Consider the following 24,963-nt stretch of genomic DNA (forward strand, 5'->3'; position numbering starts at 1 on the left):
ACCCAATGTAGACAGAGCCTTTTGCACAGCTCAAGGTCTTGAGCTAATTGCCTCGTGAGAGATGCACTTTCATTTACATCTAAAACTAAGCAGAGAGTTGTCAAGTGGTCTGAAGCTAAACAAATTAAAAATCTGTCACAGCAAAATCATTGGAGCAAAAAAAAGAAAAGAAAAAAAGAATGCTACGAGACAATTAGATGTTAATAATACCATATAATTAGAATGAGAGTGGAAACAAACTTACTCTTTGCTGTCATGGCTGATCTGGAGGTTGATATGTTGCATGGAACTCTTCAGCTGGAAGGGCAAACAAAAAAACAAAAGAAATGAGAGAGGTTAATATTCTCAAGTCCGGGCACACTGATAAGTCTGGGAACCAAAGAGTTAATTCAAGGCATATTATTAACATATTTAGTTATTTAGTCAATAAAAAAGGTTTCTGTATATTAATCCATAGGCATAATGCAGCTTAACCAAGTGTTGTAACAGGGAGACATATTGCAAATATTAAGGCTGCAACTAACAATTATTTTTCCTTATTTATTAACATTATTAAAGTAATTTTCTTAGTTTATTAATTATTTGACCTTAAAAAGCAATGTAACAAAGCCATAGCTAACATTAGTCAGTTCACTTCACCTATTAGACATTTAAAAATAAATTAAAAGGGATCAAACCACAGTTAAATCTATTTTTAATTACATTCATATTTTTCATATAGTTGACCTATTATTATCAAATCCCGTTCTGCCTGATAAGAAACCTGGGCAGAGTGAATTCATTTACTATGAAGACATGATTGATATACCACTATGGAAGCAGAATTGTAAATACTCTTTCATCCATCCATGTATCCATCAATCCAGCTGCTTATCTAGGTCAAGGACAATGTGGCATCATGAAGCCGGGTAGCACTGAGACTCAGAGCAAAAGGCCGTCACTGTGGTTTAAAGGGTCAACTCTGCGTCGCTAATTGGAAGTAACTGATTTGATAATTTTTATCACAACTAATTAACTTATTAAATGTTATTTAAAAATGTGCTACGAGGAACTTTTAAGTATTTATGAAACAATTACATTTTCCCTCTGATGATCATAAATGACATGTAACAGCAAAATAGCATTCTTTGCACTGGTGGTCTCCACCAGCGCAAATAATGCTATTTTGATATAGTTTTTCTAAATGCCTTTGTCATGGGTATGCTCACCCATGAACTACAGCAGGTGTAGTAGAGAAACACTACTGCTTTTGTCCAAAGGGGGTACAAGAATGAACACAAACTGAAAGTTCCTCGATGCACCTTTAACCATTTCAGGATTTTTTCACCCCCGTCTCTACTTATTCACAACAACTCAATACAGTTTTTTTTAAGCATCCAATGTGCGCCTATTTTTAGTATTGCAAGTCCCAGTGGATCTTGGCTAAGACAGACTGCAGTGAGCTGCAATGTACTGCTTTCGGGTGGCAAAAGTGCTTAACAAGTAAAGTACTGTGAATTGTTCCAGGGTAAGCAGTCTGCTGAGTAACAGAAGCTTTAGGATCAGACAGAAGTGTGTGTGTGAGCACTTTACAGTGACCTCGCCACACCTTTATCAACCTTGAACGGTTTGTGTACAGATTCCTTGAAATACGGACTTAGCGAGAACTGTTACTTGTCACGTTTTTCATCCCAACTCTCCTTCTGTTTCTTCCTAACCGATTCCGTTGGGTCATAGTCAAAAATGATTGCTTGCTGTGTTATATCCCACCTGACGCCTTGTTTCAAAAGCAATTAAAGAAAGTAAAGATACTATTTCATGGGACAGTGAAGCAGGTCTGTGTGGCATCACCGGTTTCAACTTATTCTGCACATACTGGATCCCCTTTTCACATAAGGTCTCTATATGCACATCTACTGTTTTGCAACCACACATGGAAAGGGCAAGTGGTTAAGTCAGTTCATTGTTAGAGAAAAGACATTAAAAAAAAATATAGAAAGAGGGGAAACCAAAAACAGGACTCGCCCAGCAGGGGCATCTCATTAAAAGATTGTTTTGCTGTAGTACCAAGAATACACCACACAATGACCAATTACTTAGATTAGGTTTCATTCATTGAAGAAAGCCTCAAAAAGAGGGAGGTGTGACTGTGAACACAAAAATACTTAACAATACCATATCAATTACACAATCCCAGGGATGTTCTTTGGATAACAAGTTCACAGTACTGTTACTTGTGCCAAATATCTCTTTTTGACCTCGGCTGCTTTCGTAATTCCATCATTTTTTACACGCTCTCTAAGAACCAGCACCTAAGCCTTTAGTTCCTAGTGCAGGGGAAGATTAGTCCTCTAATCTCCTGAGCTGTGAGTGTCTATCTAGTCGGCTGTGCCAAGGCATCTGTGGCAAGGCAGTTTTTCCCTTGACTCTTGGAACCATGCCCGGGTGAGAAAAACGGGCTATTATCAGGAAAGAGATTACAAGTGGCAACAGGCAGCCATCCCCTCTCGACAATGTGAGCACTATGCATTAGTGTGTTTACCTTGCATTCAGCCTACACTAATGAATCTGGCTCTCTCCATGTCCATGCTCTCTCTTTTTCTTGACTACGTTTTCTTTTCTCACTGCAGAAAAGCAGCTTTTACTCTGAAATGTTTTGCTTTTTCAATTGAATTATATTTTATGCGCTACAAACACTTTGATGAATCTGCACTCTGAAAACACATCAAAGTCCTTTTATTGTACGGAATCCTTAAATATGATTATTGTTAGAGACTGCTTAGAAAAACTTTGTATCACAAATAAGCAAAAAATAAAATAAAATAAAAAATAAATCATACCACCACATCGGGAGGTAAGACCTGAGCATTTCTATGCGGTGTTTACATATCCTGTGTTTGCATGGGGTAGGATAAGTGATGTTAAAACATATGGATCAACTCATATCAGTTTTTGGTTTGCTTTATACTGCCAGTGACACTGATTGTAAACTCTGCCGAATTGTCCAAAATGGTTTGATGAGATATTAAACTCCCCTGAGCACAGTTGACCACCGCCATTCTAACACCCTTAGGAGCCTTTAATAACCATGTGTTTGTTGCTAACATACAGCGCTTTTATTTGATCTGGCTCGCTTTTCTGCAAAGAAAAATACACTGAGTACACACAGGCCCTTTGAAGTACGCCCCCCTATCGCAATTAAGAAAGGATCCCCATTGAGGGCCATGCTCTATCTGAGTGATGACCTCCTGGAAAGCTGGAAAGCAGACATTTCATGTAGGGTGTTCTCTGGGGTGCTTTCAGGGTTCTTTAGGAGGAGGTGTGCAATATTATGTGTGCAGGTGATTCCACACCATTAAAACCCTAGAGCAGAATTAGACTGTGCTATGTCAATGGTAATGGAGTTGTTGTCAAGTCAGCGTTGACACCTGCGCTGAGAATAGAATTGGAGCATCGGGACCTATACTGTACATTTCGAACAGAGTCAGCAGATACTTTTTGAAATTGGTCCATTAACATACATGTATTTACGTTTTGAATGAATGTGAGTGTGTGCACTTAATACACATTTGTTGGAGATATTAACTTCAGATGAGTTTTAATTGGAATGGAAATGTCTCCATACCTCAGTAAAGTCATGGGCGCTGTCACGTGTCATTATAGTCGTTCGATTATTCTGTGCCTACAGATCAGCTCCTCATTGCCTGTATGTGCGATCTTATCAATTAAACCATTCTCTTTTCCATTTTAAAAGGAGACTTTTTAATTAGAAATAGTGCATAAACCAAACCTTTACATAAACCTAAGGAATGTCATGGTAATCAATGCAATAGCTTTTGAGACATTTCAGAAACACTTACATCAGCACACCATATTTCGTTACATTAAATGAACTGTCAATCCATCAAGTAGATGTTGAATCAGTTTTGACTTGCTGGTAGCACTATTGGAAAAGTAAGGGGTACCTTTAATGTCAGTAGGATGTAATTTCTGAGTAATATGGATATCTGCACCAAATGCCATTGCAATCTTTCCAATGATTATTAAGGCAATCTCCTTAAAAGGGTCAAGGGTTCAGTATTACTCATCTCCTGGAGACCATGAATATCGGTTTTACGATCCGAATATGTATCCCCAAAGTGGGAAACCAACCAGCAGACAGCACAGCACTTCAATCACTTGAGCCACTAGATGCTAGTGTGGCTAAAAAACGGAACGGTATAAAAATAGTATGAAGAATGAAAATTACTTTGATTCTCATTTTCTCAAGCGTATTAAGATACTGTTTCTGGATATTCTTATCTTTAGATCAAAAAATAAACTGAGATGCTTCGTCTATAATAAGGCTGCAATAATGTAGAGACAGTATCTGTGTAAAAAAAGAGGCATGGATAGTATAGTATGGGATTCAAATGACAGGTGTTCACATGGATTAAAGTACATTAAAGTCAGCCGGCGAAAAACTTGGTTCGGTGATTCCAGTCTAAATGCTTGAAGGCCTTTGTGTGATGAATGACAGAATCGCAAAAAGATATCAAGAAATGGTTTAAAAAAAGAAGCGTAGTGTTGTAAAACCCCATTAGTTTCTTACATGGCTGCTATCTCATCCATCATTGCTCTGGGAAGACTTATTGGTGGTGGTGGTGGGGGGGGGGGGGGGTCCGTCTGTCCATCATTCTCCCCTGAAGAAACCCTCATGGTGTCCAAAGGGAGGGGGTTATAGAAAGAAGTGACTGAAAAAGGTGTGAGGGTAAGAACTGGAGGTCACCTTTGAGTAATGGACTGCCTCGTCGTAAATGAGGTCACTACCGTGCACTGTACCCCTGTTTGTTATGATGCGAACGTGCTATGATTTGTGGACAAGATCTGACTTGACCCCTTAGGCTGAGATGAATGAGGCCTTGGCAAACCCTGCCGTGTGTCTGTGGAGAATAGGCTCATGTGGTCTAAATCACCTGAGGGTTTCAGCACAAACAGTCATGGAATCAGCCGCCGTCCAGTGACCCTATATATAAACCATGGTGCCAAGAGGGGAATCCCCATTCATCACACAGTGGTTAATATAACACACGTCTCATCTGTTCAAGTGGAAGCTCCTTTCTCTGCTGTCGCGGGTCAGCGGCTCCACCACCACCTCACCTTCTCCCCCTGAAGACAGATGTTCTGCACAATCCTAGCCACACACGCACACACACACACAAACGCACACACACCACAAATGTCTTGCTACACTTCCACTGACCTTTTCCAGAACCTTCTTTCGACCAAACTTTATTTTCTTTGTGTCACTCCTGGGGCGTCCTTGAAACTCAAACTGCATTAATTAGTCCATCCCAAAATGCCATAGGGTCCTGCAGGATCATCGAAACACAGAAGCTACACCTGGGAACGTCTCCTGTCTGTTCCAAGGCAGAGGCAGGCATGGAGGGCGTCGCGCCGACATTTAAAGATACGTAGTTTGTGAGAATTAGAATTAAAAGCCGACTCATGTGTGGCTGTACAGGCACCAAGTATTATTCCAAACTTAATATTTCTTCTTTACAAAGGAACAGTTCAGCTAGGCAGACGCAGCATGGCATCTGTTTAGTAAGGTAGCAACATGAGATAAGAACAAGAAACACAAGTATTAAATATTCACATGAAAAAATACCAACAGTGTCTTGCTCCGAAGTAGGAGGGATGGGGGGGCCTTTGACGTGTCCATGACTTGGGGCCTATTGTTTCATAATCCCTACATGATTAGTAAAATGATTTCTTAAACATTTATGTAATGCTTTTGACTCTAACACTAGAACCGCCAGCATTCTATTTATACCTAGAACCGCCAGGCGGGTCAAATTGACCCGTGCATTTCTAGTGTGATATAAAGTCATAAATTAGTTTATTTAATAATCATCTGTGTTTTGGACCTCTTGTTTTATAATCTAAGTATCTTGAAGAACACTAATCATGTTTCGTAGCAACTCAGTAATGAAACTGAAAGTAGATATAATATTGCAAGTATAGTAATGAAAACAGAAGGTCAAAACAGCGTCCAAATGAGCTAAAATCCTAACTACAATAAACAGTAACATGGCAAACTTATTTTTAGGTAAGCTCTTATTATTCATTCATTTTTCCCCACGTTGACATGTTTTGAGGCGGAGGATCCCTCCGCCGCTCTCTGTCCGGCTCACAGACAGCACTCAGCTGTCTGTCAGTTGAGCTGCGAGCCCCGGTGTGTGGAAGACAGCGCTCAGTTCTGATCTCTCTCCACTATCAGACTCACATCACTCATTTCACTTAGTAACTCTAATGTTGTTAGGTATTTATCTTCATCTCTAATTTATTGTAAGTGTTTATGAATGACTGCACGTACAGTCGTCAGATCGCGGACCCCAAACAATGCCGTTGCCTAGCAACCTGCTCGAAAATATTCAATTTTCCTGTGCGGGTCAAATTGACCCAGTGTGGTGGTTCTAGGTATAAATGCCTGTTTTTTTAATCCAGTTTAATTGTGACTTTATTTAACCATAGGGAGAGCATCACAACACAATTTTAGGAAAAGTCAAAGAGTTGGGGGCTTCAATATTTCGTAAAAGTATAGTTATGGGCAGTTGAAAAACCGCCATGGGTCAAATTGACCCCGTGGCGGTTCTAGTGCTAAGGGCTTATGTCATAATATGTTTACCTATTTATTAAAATTGACAAATGGCTATTTCTAATAGCCACTGGCAACTACTGTACTATACATTTTTACTGCACTAAAAAATACATTATGCACCATGCTCGACTATCCAGGCAAATGACAAATTACCACCAAAAACTGGAACTGAACCGATTCTTTCGACATAGAGGACATTAGATCACAAGCTTTCAGTTCTGCTATAAACACACAGATCCACTCAAATCCAGATGACAAGCCCGTTCACTGTAACCTTGTCTTGTCTGAGCCGCTGTGACCTGTGATCTGATTAGTAGCTTCCATTCTGTTAGCAACATCCATGATGTTTGTTCATGCTCCATTCAGCTATACTACATACAACTCTTTAATATCCACACCTCCCATCAGCCATGGGAAATAATCAATGACACAGGTATATTGCATGTGTACCCTTATCACTGTAAGCCCGCTGAAAAGGAACAGCAAATATATAAGTGCAAAAAATTAACACGCACGGTCCTGTCCGACAATATCATGCTGTCGGAACTACTTTGTATCCATTTATTGGTTTTCTTGCCGTGCATCAAACTTCATCTCCCCGTTCTAGCTCAAGTCTAATTACTAATGACCCCCGAAAAACACTGTGGCCTTGGACTTAAGAGGCAGAGAGGAGACTGGGAGATTGAATGTAATCTAGCAATGCAGGGGAGAGGTGACCTTTCCGCAGGTTACTTTCATTATTTTGTTTCCTAGTGATGCAACTGGATTACAGACTTATGGCAGGGGATGAAGAAAGTGATCTGTGAAATTTCAGCTAATACCTGACTTGTCCAATGAAGTCATCGAGCTGTGATTAATTCATTTATTCATCTTTAAGACCTTGAAAAATGCACAGGCTAATCGGCTTGCTTGTCCCTGCTGGACATTAAAAGAAGAAGATCAAATCAAGGGGATGAGCCCCTACTAAATAGACAGAGATAGATGCACCCTCAGGGGACCCACCATATGTCACCCTCTCACTCTCTCTTGCACCTGCTTGTGAGGTGTCACTGCCCCTCTAAGCCAACCTCCCGCTGGGCCAGCCTATGGGTGAGCTGTCTGAGTGTGCTTGGCATATGCTATATGTCTCACTCCTCCTTTTATTTAGTTAACGAGCTTGAAGGATATGGGAGGTAAAAATGTATTTTATATAATCACACACTTATAAACGTACCCAGGTTTTTTTTTTTTTTTACCATGCACACACACACACACACACACACACACGCACACACACACACACACACACACAGTTATCTTCAAATGTGCTGGCACACAGACATGTTACTGTATCTCTGAAATGTGCCACTGTCAGGATCTCCAAAGTGACGGACAATCCCTAGCGATGTTGTGGAGCTCCATTATAGTTGGGCCACTCACAGCAATCACAATACACCATCAGCAGACTTGGAAAGCCCGGCTGGGACACTCCACTCGCAAAATAATTTACTTCTTAAAACTTCATGATAGGTTGACAGTCATTAGTTTAGGGAGTAGGATTTCCCATGGAGGGGAAGAAACAGAAAGGAGACTGAGGGAGAGGAAAAATGAGAGGAGGCTGAATTAAAAGTGTGAATACAAAAATAAGTGATTTTGGTTTTACCTGATGCCTTTTTTTTAAACCTGGACATCCCAGTGAGTGGCGAACGCATCCAGTCATGTCCAGATTAAAGCCAAGAAATCTGATCAAATCGCAATTAAAAGTAATTTTGGTCCATGCCCATTGGCAGTGGACCTAATACAAGGAAAGGCTCATTGAGCCTTGCCAGACCACAATGAGTAAAGCAAAAATGTTGTGGGCTGGCTGTGCTAGTACGACAGCTTGCCCTAAAAAAGCACTGCATTTTAACAAGATTCATAGCTTGTTATAAGTTGACAGCTATTGGCAGAGCTGCTATTCTTAGTGTTTTCTATGTGTGTGTGTTATTCTCATTCCACTCACATGCGTGTAAGTCTGCTGTGTGTACACCTCCAACTCAAAACCAACCAAGTGGCTCACAGCGAAATGGCCACCCTCATTTATTATGAGCTTCATCAGAAATCCCATCCAAGTCCAATGAAATATAATGAGGGGGAATTGCACAGTGAAATTGTGATTATGGTGAAAGTAATGATCCACAGCACCTTACTTCTTCATGGAAATATCAGAATAAAAAGACAGTGATGATGTAACACATATTACAGTATATGACAGCACTGAGCCGGGACACACAGGGGTTTCTATTATTGGCCGGTATGTCAAGAGAGAGATTAATGAGCACTGAATTTATTTGTGCTTATGCAAGTTAAAAAGTAGTGTATTCAGTGTGTGCAATGAAAAGGTCAGTTGTGGGAGAACTGAGACTGTTGTGAGAGCTGAGACAACGAGCGAAGAGAAGCGAGACAAATAGTTGAAAATAAAAAAGAGAAGGTGAATTTCTGACCAAAATAAAAACAGACAGGCCTGGTATCAGCTAAGCTGTTCATCAAGGTTTAAGGAACTATGGTGAACTCTTAAAGACTGGCTTTGGCGCTTAGCATCAAGATAACAGGAAAGCACTGCTAGGACTGACATTAATTCACATACCAATAGTACACCATTCACTACAGAAATAGCACAAATGCTTCTCCTGTGAAAATGAAATTTTGTGTGAAATCCTGCGAAAGATCTGCAGTGTGATGGCCGACTGGAAGTGGAGTATGTCCAAACAAATTAAGTCTACACAGAGATAAATACAACATTATTATAACTTCACTTTGACTCTGGCTCAGGCCTCAGGATTAAACTTACCACTTGGTTGCGTGTGCGGTGGTAGGGTTGAATGATGGGTAAACCCAGGGGTGTCACCCACTGCACAGTGTGGCCAGACTTGGAGATGAGCCTGGCGCTCTCTGTCAGCCAATCCTGCAACACATGAACGCCAGCAGAGTTAAAGTGAGTGCAACACATTGGATTGAGGAGCAGGGGACTCAGAAAAACATTGAAAGCACCGACCAATTAAGAGCGTTGATGCCAATTCATATTGGCCTATTCGATTGTAAGAGTGTGTAATGCAGGCAACAGAGCAACAAAGTTCAAATAAGTGGGTTTGGATAGTTGGCTGATGAAGTGTTTAATAAATCGGGCTATAAGTATGAAGACACTTTGGAGTTTTTGGAACAACAACAAACTTTTTTTTAGCCACAGTATTGTATTGAGTTCTGCTGTTCTACTTCCTGGAGCAGCAAATATCTGTTGCAAACCCAGGAACAGGTGAGGAGTTGTTGCTACCTCTAAAAAAAATTGCAAGTGCAACAGTTCCTTTTGCAAAAGTGTCTGGTGGAGTTATTTCCGAGAATAGAAGCTGCCGTAAGTGTCCCACAAATGCAGTGTGCAGACACCCAACACACAGACACAGCCAGATAAATATGTCCTAGCAACTTGAGGTAGTAGCAGTCTGGAACCAAAGCTGCTCCATTCATCATCACCTCCCTCCTTGTATATCCAGGTACAAGGGAACTGAAGATGGCCGTGAAGACCAAGACACCTAACTGAGAGATCTGCTCGGGGGATAAACTGATCAATGAATAGATTGATAAGAGTGAGGGAGAGTTAGGAGTGGACAGACAGTGGGAGCACACGTTTGATAGACTGAGTAGTGTTGTTAACAGAATAAATATAAATGTACAGAGAACAGAGAGAGGTCAGTGATGAGCGACAGCATGGGGGATTGATCAGTCTCCTCCAATCTCTCTCGCTCATACTTCAAGTCACCGCTGCGAAATGTGAGAGGACACGACATATTTAATAGCAGCCGATGCTCGCATACACCCGCGCAAGAGCATCAGGTCAGCACCAAGGTATGATGGGAAGGGTATTTGTCATCTAACACTAGGCCGTCCCCTACACACACACACACACACACACACACACACACACACACACACACACACACACACACACACACACACACACACACACACACACACACACACACACACACACACACACACACACACACACACACACACACACACACACACACACACACACACACACACACACACGCACACGCACACACACACACACAGTAGGTCCTGTTTCTATTTCCGTGCCAGACTCCTCTGTGCCTGTGGAGATAATGTGCAATCCCCCATCAGGTGCACGTCCTACATCTATAAATGGAGTCTGTGTGATGATGAATGGGTGCCTTTGCCAGGGTAATAGTGAAGTAAACTAGTCATTAATAAAAAATCAATAAAAATATCCTCCTATACAGAGTAGGAGGTCAGTAGTCTGATATTGGAGAAACATATTACTACATTTGTTTTGTATTGATAACAGGAACAAGTTCTGGTATTAAATGTATCTTAGTACAAGTTTTATAAAAGTCATGTTGGTATTATACTTGGCAGTTGATTTTCAGACAGATTCATTTGAAAAATGTAACTGTCTTATGTAAACCCCAATTTGAAATGAATAAATAATTGGAAACACTATTCTTTTTATATGTTGAACTGTGTGTTTGTGTAAAAACAAATATAGTAGTTACATTTTGCATGTTTAGCTTTATCTTCTACTGTGGTAACACTTGCAATTAATTTAAATGAATTGAGCGCAAGTTTGTTAATTGACCATTATCTCCAAAGTCCTTTTCATGAAACTTGCTGAGAAAATGATGAGGATATTAAGAACCCTTATGATAAAGAGTTATTAAAATGGGTGTTACAAGGTACCAGGGGGTTGTTGTGTGAGTTGGCAATTTCCTGGGCCAAACAGTAGTATATGTATTTGACTTCATGTAAGAGTAATGAACCCACCTGAATCTCTCTGGTCCCCGTAAACATCTCCTTTAAGCCACTGAACACCATACGCACCAGGTAATTAGACGCGTCCCAAACATGATCCTGGAAATACAACACACAAGATTATTTGATGATGGTGTTTTTTTTTTTCACCCCACACACTTTTTATGTTCTACTGCATTTCTCAATGCAATAGTCTTTATGCGGAATGAAACCTAAAATGCAACTATAAGCGCTAAAAAGTTTGCAGCACTGAATGAGCTGATGCTACATTTTTCATATTATTACAGCAATTTGATCTTGTTCCTCAGTAGGCGCCGCCCCTGTAATCTCTCACAATTACACCAGCCCCTCATTCCCTAGCTTAAACAATTAGGGACATTATACCGGAGTCATTAAGCACAATCTTCCGGCTGTGAGATAAACAGACAGCGGGATCATGCCGAAAACCCATCTATACAGACAATGAGATCAGTTCAAACTATTGTTAGGTACTATAAAGCTATGCGACAGATAATAAGCACTACTCAAGCTCTGAGAAGATGAAATGCTTCCAGTCATTTGACAGAACGTGTATGCAAACCAAATGGAAATGCGGTTTGAACTTTAAAAATAGATTCATAATGACTGTACACAGGATATCAAACATATTACCCATTGTTGTATTACACTCCCGGATTCCCTGATGTGATATCTTATTTCGCTGCAACAAGATAATAGATAAATAAACGCGACTAAAAATAAACTTTAAGAGCTCGTGTTAATGCTCTGTGCTGCTCGTTTGGAGACACCGAGACTTATAAAGTCAAGGTCAGAGTCACTGAACTCTTGTTATGTTGCACAATCGAAATGTGCTGAAATTGTACGCAAGGAGAATTATAGACTCTGCACTTCATTGCGGGTCCCTCTGGGCTAGACGTGTATGTGTGTGTGTGTGTGTGTGTGTGTGTGTGTGTGTGTGTGTGTGTGTGTGTGTGTGTAAGAAAGTATAGCCTGAGAGGAAGGTGCAAGGGCAGCCACATGTAGAGGAGTCTTGTGCTAAAAGGCCTCTGTCATACCACACTGATACAACACTAAACTTAAAACTGTTTCCCCCCCCCCCCCCAGCCCTATCCAACACTACTGTACCTTTGGGAACTCATCAATCTCCTTCAGTCTTTTCTCTATCTGGAGGCGTCCCCCGTAGCGTGTGACCCCGTACACCACAGTCATCACAGTCTGTTTGACCACCTTCCTGCTGATGAAGCCCTCCAGGACCTTGGCGATCTTCAGGCCGTTTTTTGCATCCCGCACTCGGAACTCCTCCACCTATAAGAATGCAGGCATGTTCGCAGGTTGTTGGGAAAAAAAAATCGCTTTTTGTCAAAAATCAATTAATATCGCCTCACCGTGCACTTAAGAAAATCTGATGTTAAGACAAAACCTAGGCTCTGTAAGCTGGTATTCAAACAAAAGCGTATGTAAACAAAGGGGGCCCATCGTAGCTACAAGCGTGCCAGTTTACAGAGCCTAGGCTGTGTATTAACACTGGCTTTTTTTTTTCAGGCTGTGCAGTAACATTGGCTTTTTTTTTTCAGCATGCACACAGTACAGACAGGTAGCAGATCATAACGTATGACAGTTGCCAATGTTACTTTTATCCTTGCAAGTATACAATATTTATTTATGCAGGTACTGTAGGTAGCTATTTCACAAGCCGGATATTATCTTGAGTATCATCTAAGTCCCAGGAGGTAAAAACACAGCAGTGAGATAATGTGCTGCAGCAAAACGCCCCCCAGCTCATATCACTGAAAACTCCACAATAGTCTTCACATTTACATTCACCTAACCTTATAAGGATTTGGCTCTGGTTCCCCTTGTACTAAATATAAAGAGTTGCTGCAATTAGCTTGAAATCGCTTTTGGATAAAAAGTTATTATTAGTTTAAAAACCGGCTGCTTTGATATGGGAGGCAGTTGTCTCTCACTGTACTTTGACGCAGCAAGGCATGAGAAACTAAGCACTTTATAATTCAAGACCTAAAGTGAGAAACTGGTATTTATATATAGTCAATGCATAGGCTGTCACTCACTACGGAGAATAGTGAGTTATCTAAATACTAACAGCTCAACAAACTGCAATATGCCATGCAACTGAAATCCACCGCAGTTGGGTGATGATGTCGTTCAAGTTAAGTAAAAAAGAAAAAAAGGAAGAAAAAAGAATGCAAAAAGAAAAAGCAGCCCACTGATGCTGACCTGCTGTGCTACTCCGCTGTAGACGTCCTGGGGCACGTCACAGGGCATGAGGTTGACCGACGTGGCACCAATCACATCTCTGCCCAGTGCTGCGTAGTGCTGCAGACCGTTACAGGAGCCGTCCTGGAGGGAGAGTGGGACAAAGGATCAATGGAGAAGTGATCAGCACAGAAATGGGAGAGAGGGCGGCATGGAGAGAAAAGGCTGAACGAAATGATTTAGTGAAAGTGAAAGAAAACAACAAAAGAAAACTGATGAAAAGGGTTAAGGATTTTGGTTGAGACTGTAAGGCACTTAATGCTCCACTATCAAAGCAACTGTGAGCATCTTGAATTTAACCACACTGTTCAAAGCAACTTTTCGGCTAGATTTTTCATCAGACAGAAGAAAAATTTATTATTTTTTAATTACTATTTTTTTCATTAACTTTGCCTGAAAATGTATGCAGAAATACAGTATATCGTGATATCTATTTTTCGGATATCTGTATCAGTTTTCCAGCTCCAAAAACACTTTTTTTGTGACGCGTATCATGAGGTTCTTACAGATACCCAGCCCTAGTTTACACACAGTTAAAATGTTGTGCACAATTGTGCTGTTCACAATGTTATAAAAAGACAGACCTGAGTAACAAATTAGCAAAGAAATAGGTTTTGAGACACTACATAGTGTAGAAACCATACACTCCACACTGACACTACTCTGGAAGATTTGTGTAACAGACACTCTGGCTGAAGTTGTATTCTGTTTGGTGAGATTAGGGCTACAGGTTTATGGTAGATAACATAAAATGGCCCCAGATGGCTGGGGAGGTCTTGCCTTGTTAACTTTGATGTGCCCTCTCAAACAGAACAATAAAACATAACTGTACGGCAAACCTCATTTTAACGAGGCCATAAACTGGAACTGGGATTGGCCTAAGGTGGTGTCGGATGAGTATATATATTCTTAAGGATGATCTCTTCTAATAGTCTTAGAATTTGAGAGAAGAATAATTAATTTAACATTAGATTTTTGGCTGCAGTGTTGAATGTCAAATTGCTATACATCTCTGTGATCAGATATTTAATTATTTCAAGGGGTTTATGGTACCTGGTGAACGGGAAAATGAGAGATGAACTGTGTTGGATCTGGAGATCTCACAGCATTGGATATCTCCATGCAGCAGGCCAGAGCCTGCCACGGCTCATCTGCATTCATCCACCATTTCTTTCCCTGAGAAAGACAAACACACGCACATGATACATTATCCTACATACATTAACGCTGCAGTAAAATCATTTAAATTGATTTGTTTTGACAGATATTTCCTTTAGATTTCGTTGGTGCTTAAACTGACTGTTGCAACAGCAAGAGAGAAAGGGTTTCTGCTGTAATATGCATATTTTAGAAATTGAAAATGGCGGCTGTTACTGAATTTACTGTACAAAATGTGCTTGTGTGTGCTTCAAAGCTAAGATGTTCTGACAAGAAATGGTGTGTTGAACTATGAAAGTATACTCGGACTAAGTTTTTAACAAGCAATAAGGACAGACTGACATTGAGAGGGTTGTCTGCAGAGTCCAGTATGTCCTCCATGATACTGTTGGCGTACTCCAGCCGCCCCTGTAGGGAGCTCCTCTTCTTCAGTCCTGTCAGATTGACTAAGTGGATCTTTAGCCAGTCTAGGCCCTTTGGACCGAGGGGCTTCCCCTCTGCGAACACAAGCACAGCCCGTGTGACATCACTTCCTAGGTGATTAAAGTACGGCGGACAGGGGTAGGTGCGTCCTCGGAAGTCCATGTTGTGAGGGAACCAGAATAGCTCGTCCCGCATGTGGTTGGCGATGGAGAGTTTATACAGAGCGTCCATACGCAGGCTGTGCATCTCACTGCACTTCTTTTTGGCAGTTATCACCTCCCTCTTCATGTGGGCTTTCTCAGAAGCCGTATAAGCGGGATCCTGGGAGTTGAAGTGGGGTATTTTGGGGGCCTCTGACAGCGGAGGAGGGATGTCTAGCTTATCACTGCCCCGGTCATTGAAGATGGAGATTATAATATCCAAGAGCGGACTGTTGATCCTCCAGGCACAGTTGCCCAGCTGGTTGAGAGAGTCCAGGACTGCGTGGAGGTTGTGACATCTCTCCAGCAGCACGTCATGTTGCGTGGCCCCCTCCACGGTGCGCATCAGCTTGGCAGGTGTCAGCAGGTAGGCTCCAAACTTGACAGAAGTCCAGGGCACAGGGGGGCACAGCATCGGCATCACGTAGGAGTCAAAGGTCAACTTGGTCTCCATGGCGTCCTGCTGCATCTGGGTCAGGATGGGGTGGGGTTTGATGAAGCCGACCTGCAAGGTGAAACATCAAAGGGAATCCAGTTAGAACAGGCAACTTTTAAAAGAAAAATAGATAAGTTTAAATTACACCTAATGAATTCACTACCAAAGCAGATTTCAAAAGCAGATTGAATTTAAGCGAGACACTGTAGGCAAAACCATTGTTTTTTTCAAGCACTGGTCAATTTTGTGATTTTTGGCTATTTTGCTTCAATTACATGTCTTCTTACATACTACTATAAATAAAAGGTCTGACACGTACATTTAGGTGTGTCTGAAGGTTATTTCATAAGGATTTGATGATGCCTTTTACCAGGCCATGGCTTTGATGTGGCAGAGGGATTGTGTCCTAGTTCCAACTCATACATACAGCATGTAGGGCTGGACATAAAGAACTTCATAAGGAAAAAATATTAAAATCGTTGGGAAGCCCCCCCCCCCCCCCTCTCCCTGATAGGACGACCTCCAAAGGGAGAGACAGGGAGAGGGAGAGAAAAGAAAGTAGAGGGCGAAAGAGAGTCGGAAAAAAAGACACACCAGAACAAATTTCTCCAAGGAAAAGGCCTCCGCTGTCAAAGTGCATCAAGTGTAAAAAGTGCACCATTCTCTTGCTCCCTTTCTGTCTCTCCCTCCATACTGACACAGTCTGCTGGCCCTCCTGCAGCGTCCCGTGGCAGTAAATCAGCCAGCCAATTAAGGCGACACTAAAAAAGGGATTAGCCTGGAACCTATTGATCTCTGCTCCACTGTTTCCTTTGCCTGTTCACACAAGAGGGAAATGGCTTTATAATGTGCACTCTTCGGAGCGTCACACCGGATAGGTGGCTGCAGTCAGTAGTACAAAGTAATAGGCTTTAAAGTGACGGACAGACAGTACTTCTTCTGTCCCCCAGTGAAGGTCGAGAATTTTTTCAGGGATTCCCCTTTAATTCTGCTCCATTATTGTTTTTTTTCCCCCTTATGAATGAAAACGCCAACTCTGCAACTGCAGCTAGCAAGTCGTTACAGCACACTCATTGAGCATTATCTTCAAAACTCACAATGACTTATGATTTAAATGTATTTGGCTGATAAAGGGTTCTCCTTATGAACGGATCACTGCGTTTTATTATTGATGCTTTTTAAATATCTCTCTGAATGTAAGTTTCGAGTAGATCCCTTTAATTATAATCCTTGACCAATTTTTCCACATAAATCTCAGTTGAAAGGATTTTTTTTTTTTTTTTTTGGTCTGGACTACTGCTCAGGACTTCAGTAACCACGTTATCAAAGCCCGGTACTATTCGGCAGGACCCCTTTAGCATAATCGCACAAAACGGACCAGGGAGTGCTTGGAAAGACCGCTGTACCTGCCGCGTGCTCCGGAAGGTGTACATGTGGTAGAGGATGGGGATGAGCTTCCTGTCGTAAGCCGAGTTCAGGACGTCGCTGTTGATTTTGAGGTTCTTGACCATCAGGTCCACCATGTAGGTGCCCAGCTCCAGGGTGACTGTGTACGGCCAGTGGGTCTCTCCTCCCTGCAGCGAGGGCCCTGAACTCTGCTCCGTCTCAAGCTTCAACCACTGCTCCCTGGGAAGGACCTCGTATTCCTAGAGAGGGGGGGAGAACGGAAGTGTTATGTTTTCATTTAAAAAAAAGGTACTCAGAGGAACTTCAGTTTTTTTGTTCATTCTTGCACCCCCTTTGGACAAAAGCGGTAGTGTTTTTACTACGCCAGCTGTTGGGTGCACCCATGACAAAGGCATTAAAAAGAACGATGTAACTGATGGTCTTGTTTTGCTGATGGTTTCGTTTTGCTGTTACATGTCATTTATGATCAGCAGAGGAAACAATTAGACTGTTTTAGAAATATTTAAAAGTTCCTTGTAGCACCTTTAGGTAAGGATGCAGAACGATTGGGTTAATATCTTATAAAACACACACACACACACACACACACACAAACCTGCAGGTCATCAATTTTCAAAAATAAGCTTTATAATCTATTTGTTCATTATAATCTATTTTGGAAGACATGACAACATCTTAGGATCTAATAGAAAATAGCTTGCATGTTTTCAAGAAACATTAAGAATGTGTTGTTTAAAGCCCAAATGTATTAAAAGCTAAGATCAAGAACCAACAGCTAAGAAAACCTTCAAGAAATGAAAAATGAGGACACACAATAAGTACCTAAGGAAGTTAGACAACTTTTTTTATCTATTCAAAATACACAAAAGTCAGCATCAGTGTTGTTTTAACCGCAAAGGTTGCATGTCAATTGCCTTGCATAAAACACCTACTGCAGTATAATAAGCTCTCGCTTGATTTCCCCAGTGTAAACGAACCATTAAAACACTGGTGGAACACTGAGTCAGTGATACTGGCTTTGAGATCCACGTGAGGAAGCTTTGGAATAGAGTTCACTGAAAAAGGACTGAACAGCATGCTGAACACAGTTGAAAAGTATTCCATTTGCTTAACAGATCCCTATCTAAAGTTAATTATTGATGTCTCAAATAGCGAGATCAATACAAAGCACACAAGTAAGCAGGCACAACATCTGAATCTACAAAATGTAACTTCATAACAACAGCAGCAACCATATCTGAGACTTAAGAATGTGTAAAACAGTCATTCAGTCTGGTTTCTAAAACACCAAACAAAAGTTCTGCCCTGCAATTAAAGGAAAGGGACCACTCTTTTGTGACGAAAAATAAACGAGAATAAATAAAAAAAGAGAATATCAACTCTGCACCGCTCAGCTCAACAACTGCAGCACGGATTTTGAATCAAATGAGCTGTGAACTCGTTTACAAATGAGAATGGAGGGCCATGTATTGAGTTTTCACATGCAACTAGAGCCACAGCAGTGACTGTAATGTCCTTCACTTTGACCTTTGTAGTCCTGTAGGTGCCTTTTGTGTAATACAGTATGGAATGCCTTTAGTTTATATATAGGGATGAAAAATGACATATAAGTAATAAGTTAATATGCGTTTCAAACAATTCCTATTGACATAAATCATGCAAATATTATTGTGATTATGTAGGACATACACCCAAATCAAAAAACAAATGTTGCCTCTCCCTTGTTGCTGATACAAATATCTGCTCTCTTTTGCATGACTCATGGGACAGTGTATGCAAAGAAAGAAATGGAGGTGTGTCTTGTGTAACAGAATATACTGTATATATTTGATGTTTTTGCCAAAATAAACAAAGCACACATAGGAGAAGAAACGTGAGCCATGATGATTTGTGTACCTTGGTATCTTTGGCCAGCAGGTCTGTGTAAGCGTAGTAAATGTTGCCCAACTTTTCCACCATCTGATTCTGGTGCTTCTGCCGCACCGAGTACTTGGTGTAGACCCGGTTGCCCACGTCCCTGGCTAAGATCTTCAGTGACTCTCCACTGGGAGGCAGACTGGTGACACTCTGGACAAGATCAGGACAAAAAAATTAAAAAATAAGATTCCTGATTCACTTGAATGAAAAAGCAATGGTTCAGTCAGAGGGGAAATCAAAGAGAAAATGGTATTTTTTTCCAGAATTAACATTACATCACTTCCTGTCAGTGTTGGAAGCAAAGGCATCTGATCAAAGTCCTTTGCCGTCAAACAACATTAAGCCATTGTCACTGTCACAGTCAGCCCATTGATTTATCTTTTGTGGTTTCTCAGATTGTCTTGCACACACACAGTATCAGTGTCGAAAAAAAAATATATCTGATTTTTTTGTAATGTTGTAGTCAAGCAAAGCTGTTGTCTCTCAAATGTCTTTGACTCAAGCACTGAACTAGCGGTCCATTATTCTGTCATTTGGGGTGTAGTAGGCTATAGGTGTATAGGCTGTTTTGTGTTAACCTGGATCATGATGTCGACGTACTCCCTATCCTCCAGCAGACAGAGGTAGGGATAAAGGTTAAGCCGGTAGTCCTTGGTGTTGGTGTTAGCCAGGATCAGCTTGCTCTCCCTCAGTGCCTGGAGGAGGATCTTCCGCCACTGAGTCCGCTGATCTGCCAGCAGCTCCCTCTGAAAAAGGCAACGCAACATACAACGCAACTGGAGGTTATCCATCCAATGACAGTCACTGTAAGTGGGGAAAACCCGTTAATGATGCGTCACATAAATTGAACCACCAATCCTTTGCTTATCACTGCAAGGACCAAATGGAAAAATCTTTATAAACTGTAGCAAGTTATTAAAAACAAGTTATTATTTACAATAGCGGCCTGATAAGAGACAAGGCCACTTAAAATAGAGAAAATACATTAGACTTAAAGAGGACCTATGATGCTTTTTGACTTTTATGACCTATAAACGTTGTTATGATGATTCATAGTCATGCTTAACCATACTAAATGATCAAATAATGACTTACATGCATTTCGACGTATTCCCTGCTGACCGTCTGGGGTGTCTGTGCAGAGCACTAAACACTATTCTAGCCAGTCGAGAAGTCACGTCTTCAAAGCGGTCTACCCTTTCATAATTTGTGACGTCGCATAAAAATTTGTGACGTGACCACGCGGATGTTTCCATGTATGGTAATGCTGTCACTTCCCTGTTCGCGTCTGCCTCGCGCCCTTATAGGTCCATGCTCGCGCTTCCCGCCACTGAAAGTGTTCCGGAAGGAAGGTAACCAATCACAACGGAGTGGGGTTTGCAGGAGGGGGGGAGGGGGGGTAGCGGAGATTGCCGAAGCACACACACTCAAGTGTTGACAGGACGTGCTGGATCGCCAAAATAAGAGAAAGAGCTTCCCGAAAATCTACATAGTTTTTTGTGATGTGATTCGTGTCAGGTTGCTCTATAGCAGTGTAAAACAAGAAATTAAGACCAGAAAAGTAGTATAATAGGTCCTCTTTAAAATACAATTTAAAATGTCCAAAAAAAAAAATAATAATAATCTGCTTCCTTGTTTTGAGAGGTTTGCAGTTTGGGATTTGATCATTTTATCACTAAATCATCAGTGGTCCTAGGGCTGAGCGATATGACGATAGGCTATATACATTGTATCTGTCGTAGGGAACACAATCTTTATTTTGTTTTCGGAAATAAAGTTTTTTTTTGTAGTGTCACAAATGATATGCTTCACGCATGCCATGTTGTGATATACTGTATGTATATCCTTATCATTATATAAAACGACCTATAACGGGATATGAGATTTTGGTCATATTGTACAGCCCTAAATGGTCCTTTAAATGTTCACTCTTCAGTTGGAGAGAGTTTTCCCCAGTCTGACTGAAGCAGAGACAACGTGGTCTGCATGGTGGATGGAGAGGTGACTCTGGTGCACACTCTCCAGAGACCTCCATTACAATACATTACTATTCTGCCCTGCCTGTCTGTAAAGGCTCCCTGACCACCAGGGACTATCCGACCGGCTCGCTTCCCACCAAGCCCATCTGCAGAGGCAGACGAGCCAGGCTGCACTGTAAATGCCAGAGTTGGAAAAAGAAAGGCTCACGACAGGAATATATTGTATCGTCCTCTAACCTGTCGGGCCCTCAATGCATGTCATATCAAAAGTCCTATCAGAGTAAAACAGAAACTCTACTCATAGTCATAGGGTACTGACAGTTAGGAATATATCAAGTATTTTTAAAGGTCAATACACCATCACTACTATGTAAATTGTGTTGTCAGAAAATATGTTCCCTCTACAGTCTGCATTTTACATTGGATTATGCAGGATTTAATTTTTTGGAGTTTATACAAAATTAAAGCACAAAAAACGAGAAAATGTTTTTCAAGCCCAAATAAAGCAATGCCCCCCTCTCCCTCCAACAGGAAGCAACAAGGTTTATAGAAATTTGGTGGGCTTTATTCTTCTTCAAAACATCGCATAAGTAACAACACTTTAGCAGATACAGTTTAGCAATTATTTCCCCGGGTCTGATGAAGAAGATGAAGAGACGCAACAGGTGTGTTTTGCTCACCATTTTGGCCATGTTTTCAGTGACGGGCTTTGCAGCCTCCACAGAGTTGATGGTGACGGTGCAGGCCTGTTCCATGGCCAGCTGATGTTTGAAACGCTCCTGAAGCTCCTCCTCACTGAAGTCCAATTTGGGATACTGGTGGTCTGCCCTCTGAAACACAAACACAGAAGAAAAAAGAAAAGACGGACAATCGGACATGATAAGATGACGGCTGATAGACAGACCCAGCCTTAATATCGAACCTAGCCAAATGTTGCCCTTTGATGGCTGGGAGATGCTAGTAAGAAAACGGCAAAACATTCAAATGAAAGTAACAATGTTCTAGCCAGGCCCAGGTCAAGTAAACAAACTACTTTTTCAGTCATTTGCGACTATAAATCAACATGAAAAGGGTTCATGATCTGTATTGTAGTAAGTTTCTAGGCACAATTGGATGCAGCACAGCATTTAGAACATGTACATGTATGATCCCAGAGACAAGCAGACAAGATAGACTGTAAATCATGAAGCGTGGATAACAGCCAGCGCCAAGCTTAAGATATTGTGGCACATAAATTGCTCTCTTGTACAATGTTACAACTTCAGACAACAAATGAGCAAAAAAGCAAGCACCTCATTATCAGTAGACCGAGGGGAAATCAATAGATATAGCTGGTGAAAAAATGAGCAAAAATATCTTTAGAAAGGACTGTGCACTGTTGGAGTGTTGCTGGGTGATTTAACCTTGAACACTTTGTTAAAGTGATGGAATCCAAATTTCCAAACCTAAAATAGTGTTTTTTCTACCAAGTCTCTACTGTGTCAAGCCCATAAAGCATTCATGCGATTGATTAACAAGATTCACTCAGGCGACCGAGAAGTCTACAAAGTACTATTTGTATTACCAGTTTACGGCAAAATTAAATATTCAATCAAATAGGAACACAGAACACGCATATAATAAATCTAGATCAAACTGCATTTTTTACCAGCATCAACCCAATCAAAATGCCATCTGGCACCAACAAACACTATTCTCATTGGAATGCATGTCTGCTGCTCAAACCCATTCAAAATCCTCCAGAGGCCACCCAGTCTGATCCTCTGATATCTGGTGGGTACAGTCATCATGTGGACAGCCTTTCATTCATCAAATCAATCGGCCAAAGAGTCATAGTCAGATAACCAACCTGCTGGTAGTAGCCATGGAGCAGTCACATTTGACCTGCCTCACATACACAGTGAGATAAAAATAAATACATGGACTGCTATCATCACTCACACAAGCTGACAATCAAAATAAAGTAGACCCAATATACTGTATGTCACTCAGATGGAGACTCAAAGTGAGCATGGTGCAAGGACTGGGGCTAAAAATACTGAAATTGTACCAAAAAAATAAGCTGTTAATGAATCATGTGAGTATCAGGAGGGGAAGCGAGGTGGAAAATAAAGAGGAGGAGAGGTGAGGAAAGCCGAGGAGCCATTAGAAAGCAGAGCTGGCTCACTATAAATAGGCCAGTGCCTGTCTGGCTGTGAAGGGGTGACAATCAAATCCTTCGTAGTCACGCTGGAGCCTCCAGCTTTCCCAGCTCACGGGTGATTTGACTCTCTCAAAACATACACAAGACTCAGCCGTGGGAAAAATAAGTCTAATCTGTAATAAGAGTCAAACACTATCGCTCTTTAATATAAATACCCATGTTTTTTCTGATTCTATTTTTAGAAGCCACTATTGGATCCACTTCATTTATCTTTAAAATCATTTTAAGGTGGAGTCAGTGAATATCTACTCAAGGTCCGTACTGTTTGCACACTGAAGAAAACCCCAGTGTTTAAGGCATACTTAGCAATTGTAAAACACTTTTCTGTCAAAATCAGCTACTATCTACTCACCAAGCACTACCCGTCCGTCGTGTGTACACGGCACGCTGAAAAATGTGTATGTTTCACAGCCTCAGCTCTGCTAACGGCTAATCTAAAAAGCCTGACTCAGAACCTGCAGCTGTTAATGTTCATACTACCCGTGGCCAGAACGTCGTGGATTTAAAAAAAAAAACATAAACAAACATTGGCCAATCATTCGCTGGAGATCGCTTAGTATGCCTCTTATAAACAGCCTAGACTCTGTAAACCGGGCATGTTGCTAGCTACAGTGGGCCCCCTTCTGTTAACATACATACACAGACAGACCCGTTTACAGATCCGTTAAAAAGGAGCCTAGGCTTTGTATAAACAATATTAAACTTCAAAAGTCAACATTGAAAAACCACAGGGATTACTGCCAGGTCCAGTGGATTTTCACCTCACTCCAATTTACACAAATATTACAATTCAGCAGTTACAATTTAAAGCCGATAAAAACTTTAAAATCTAAATCTAAAAATATAAATACATTTCCAGATACAGTGATAAATGAATAATATTAGCTCAATGTTATTGTACTGTGATACCTGTATGTAGAAGTCCTGAACCAGCGATGAGGAGCACTGGCTTGTGGTGGGGTTAAGGCTGGGCTGATAGTCAGGTTGGACGATGCGTATGGCCTTTAGCACCATGTCTCTCTCATCTTGCCGGAACACACACTTTTTGAACAAATTGTCCATAGACAGGCCATCCTCCTCCATCTTGCTCAGGCACCTGGATATATAGAAACATACAGTCGGTGTTTTTTCCAGGCTCTTATATTTTTGGCTTTTAAAATCGTACTTATTGACTGAAAAACAAAATCAAAATCAACGTATTTTGAGGGTAAAACTGGTTACAAAAAGTATTCTCCTTTGTCATGCAACACTTTGTGGACATCAACTTCTTTAGGGGCCAAAATGATTTCAACTATATATAACAACTATTACATATAACTTTCTAACCCCCATGCTATGCTATCAGTCCACCAAATGTTCATTAAAACATCTTGCCAAAAACAGATTAACAGACTTACATACTGTACACTTTAGGTTAGTTCAGTGTTTGTTCAGATTTAGCATTCAGAAAGCTAGCCGGAAAACTAGCACATCAGATGACACAAGGAGGAGGGGATTTTAATTTATGTGGGAGATTATGGTTATTATGATGGAAC

At 41.1% G+C, this 24,963-nt stretch overlaps 1 protein-coding gene across 1 annotated transcript in view; it reads right to left on the reverse strand.

The window, feature by feature from the left end:
- Positions 1 to 24,963, reverse strand: part of polrmt (polymerase (RNA) mitochondrial (DNA directed)) — a 42,544-nt gene that overhangs the window by 10,539 nt on the left and 7,042 nt on the right. The window contains exons 5-16 of the mRNA XM_080032414.1: positions 24,338 to 24,524; positions 21,906 to 22,055; positions 19,825 to 19,992; positions 19,226 to 19,396; positions 17,329 to 17,568; positions 15,206 to 15,991; positions 14,759 to 14,881; positions 13,667 to 13,789; positions 12,554 to 12,733; positions 11,441 to 11,527; positions 9,432 to 9,545; positions 245 to 297 (exon numbers count right to left, since the gene is read on the reverse strand). Of these exons, the coding sequence (XP_079888540.1) occupies positions 245 to 297; positions 9,432 to 9,545; positions 11,441 to 11,527; positions 12,554 to 12,733; positions 13,667 to 13,789; positions 14,759 to 14,881; positions 15,206 to 15,991; positions 17,329 to 17,568; positions 19,226 to 19,396; positions 19,825 to 19,992; positions 21,906 to 22,055; positions 24,338 to 24,524 (2,382 nt within the window). The remainder of the gene's footprint in view (positions 1 to 244; positions 298 to 9,431; positions 9,546 to 11,440; positions 11,528 to 12,553; positions 12,734 to 13,666; positions 13,790 to 14,758; positions 14,882 to 15,205; positions 15,992 to 17,328; positions 17,569 to 19,225; positions 19,397 to 19,824; positions 19,993 to 21,905; positions 22,056 to 24,337; positions 24,525 to 24,963) is intronic.

This window comes from Ammodytes marinus (genome assembly GCF_949987685.1).
Source record: "Ammodytes marinus genome assembly, chromosome: 8".
Taxonomy (NCBI): Eukaryota; Metazoa; Chordata; class Actinopteri; order Uranoscopiformes; family Ammodytidae; genus Ammodytes; species Ammodytes marinus.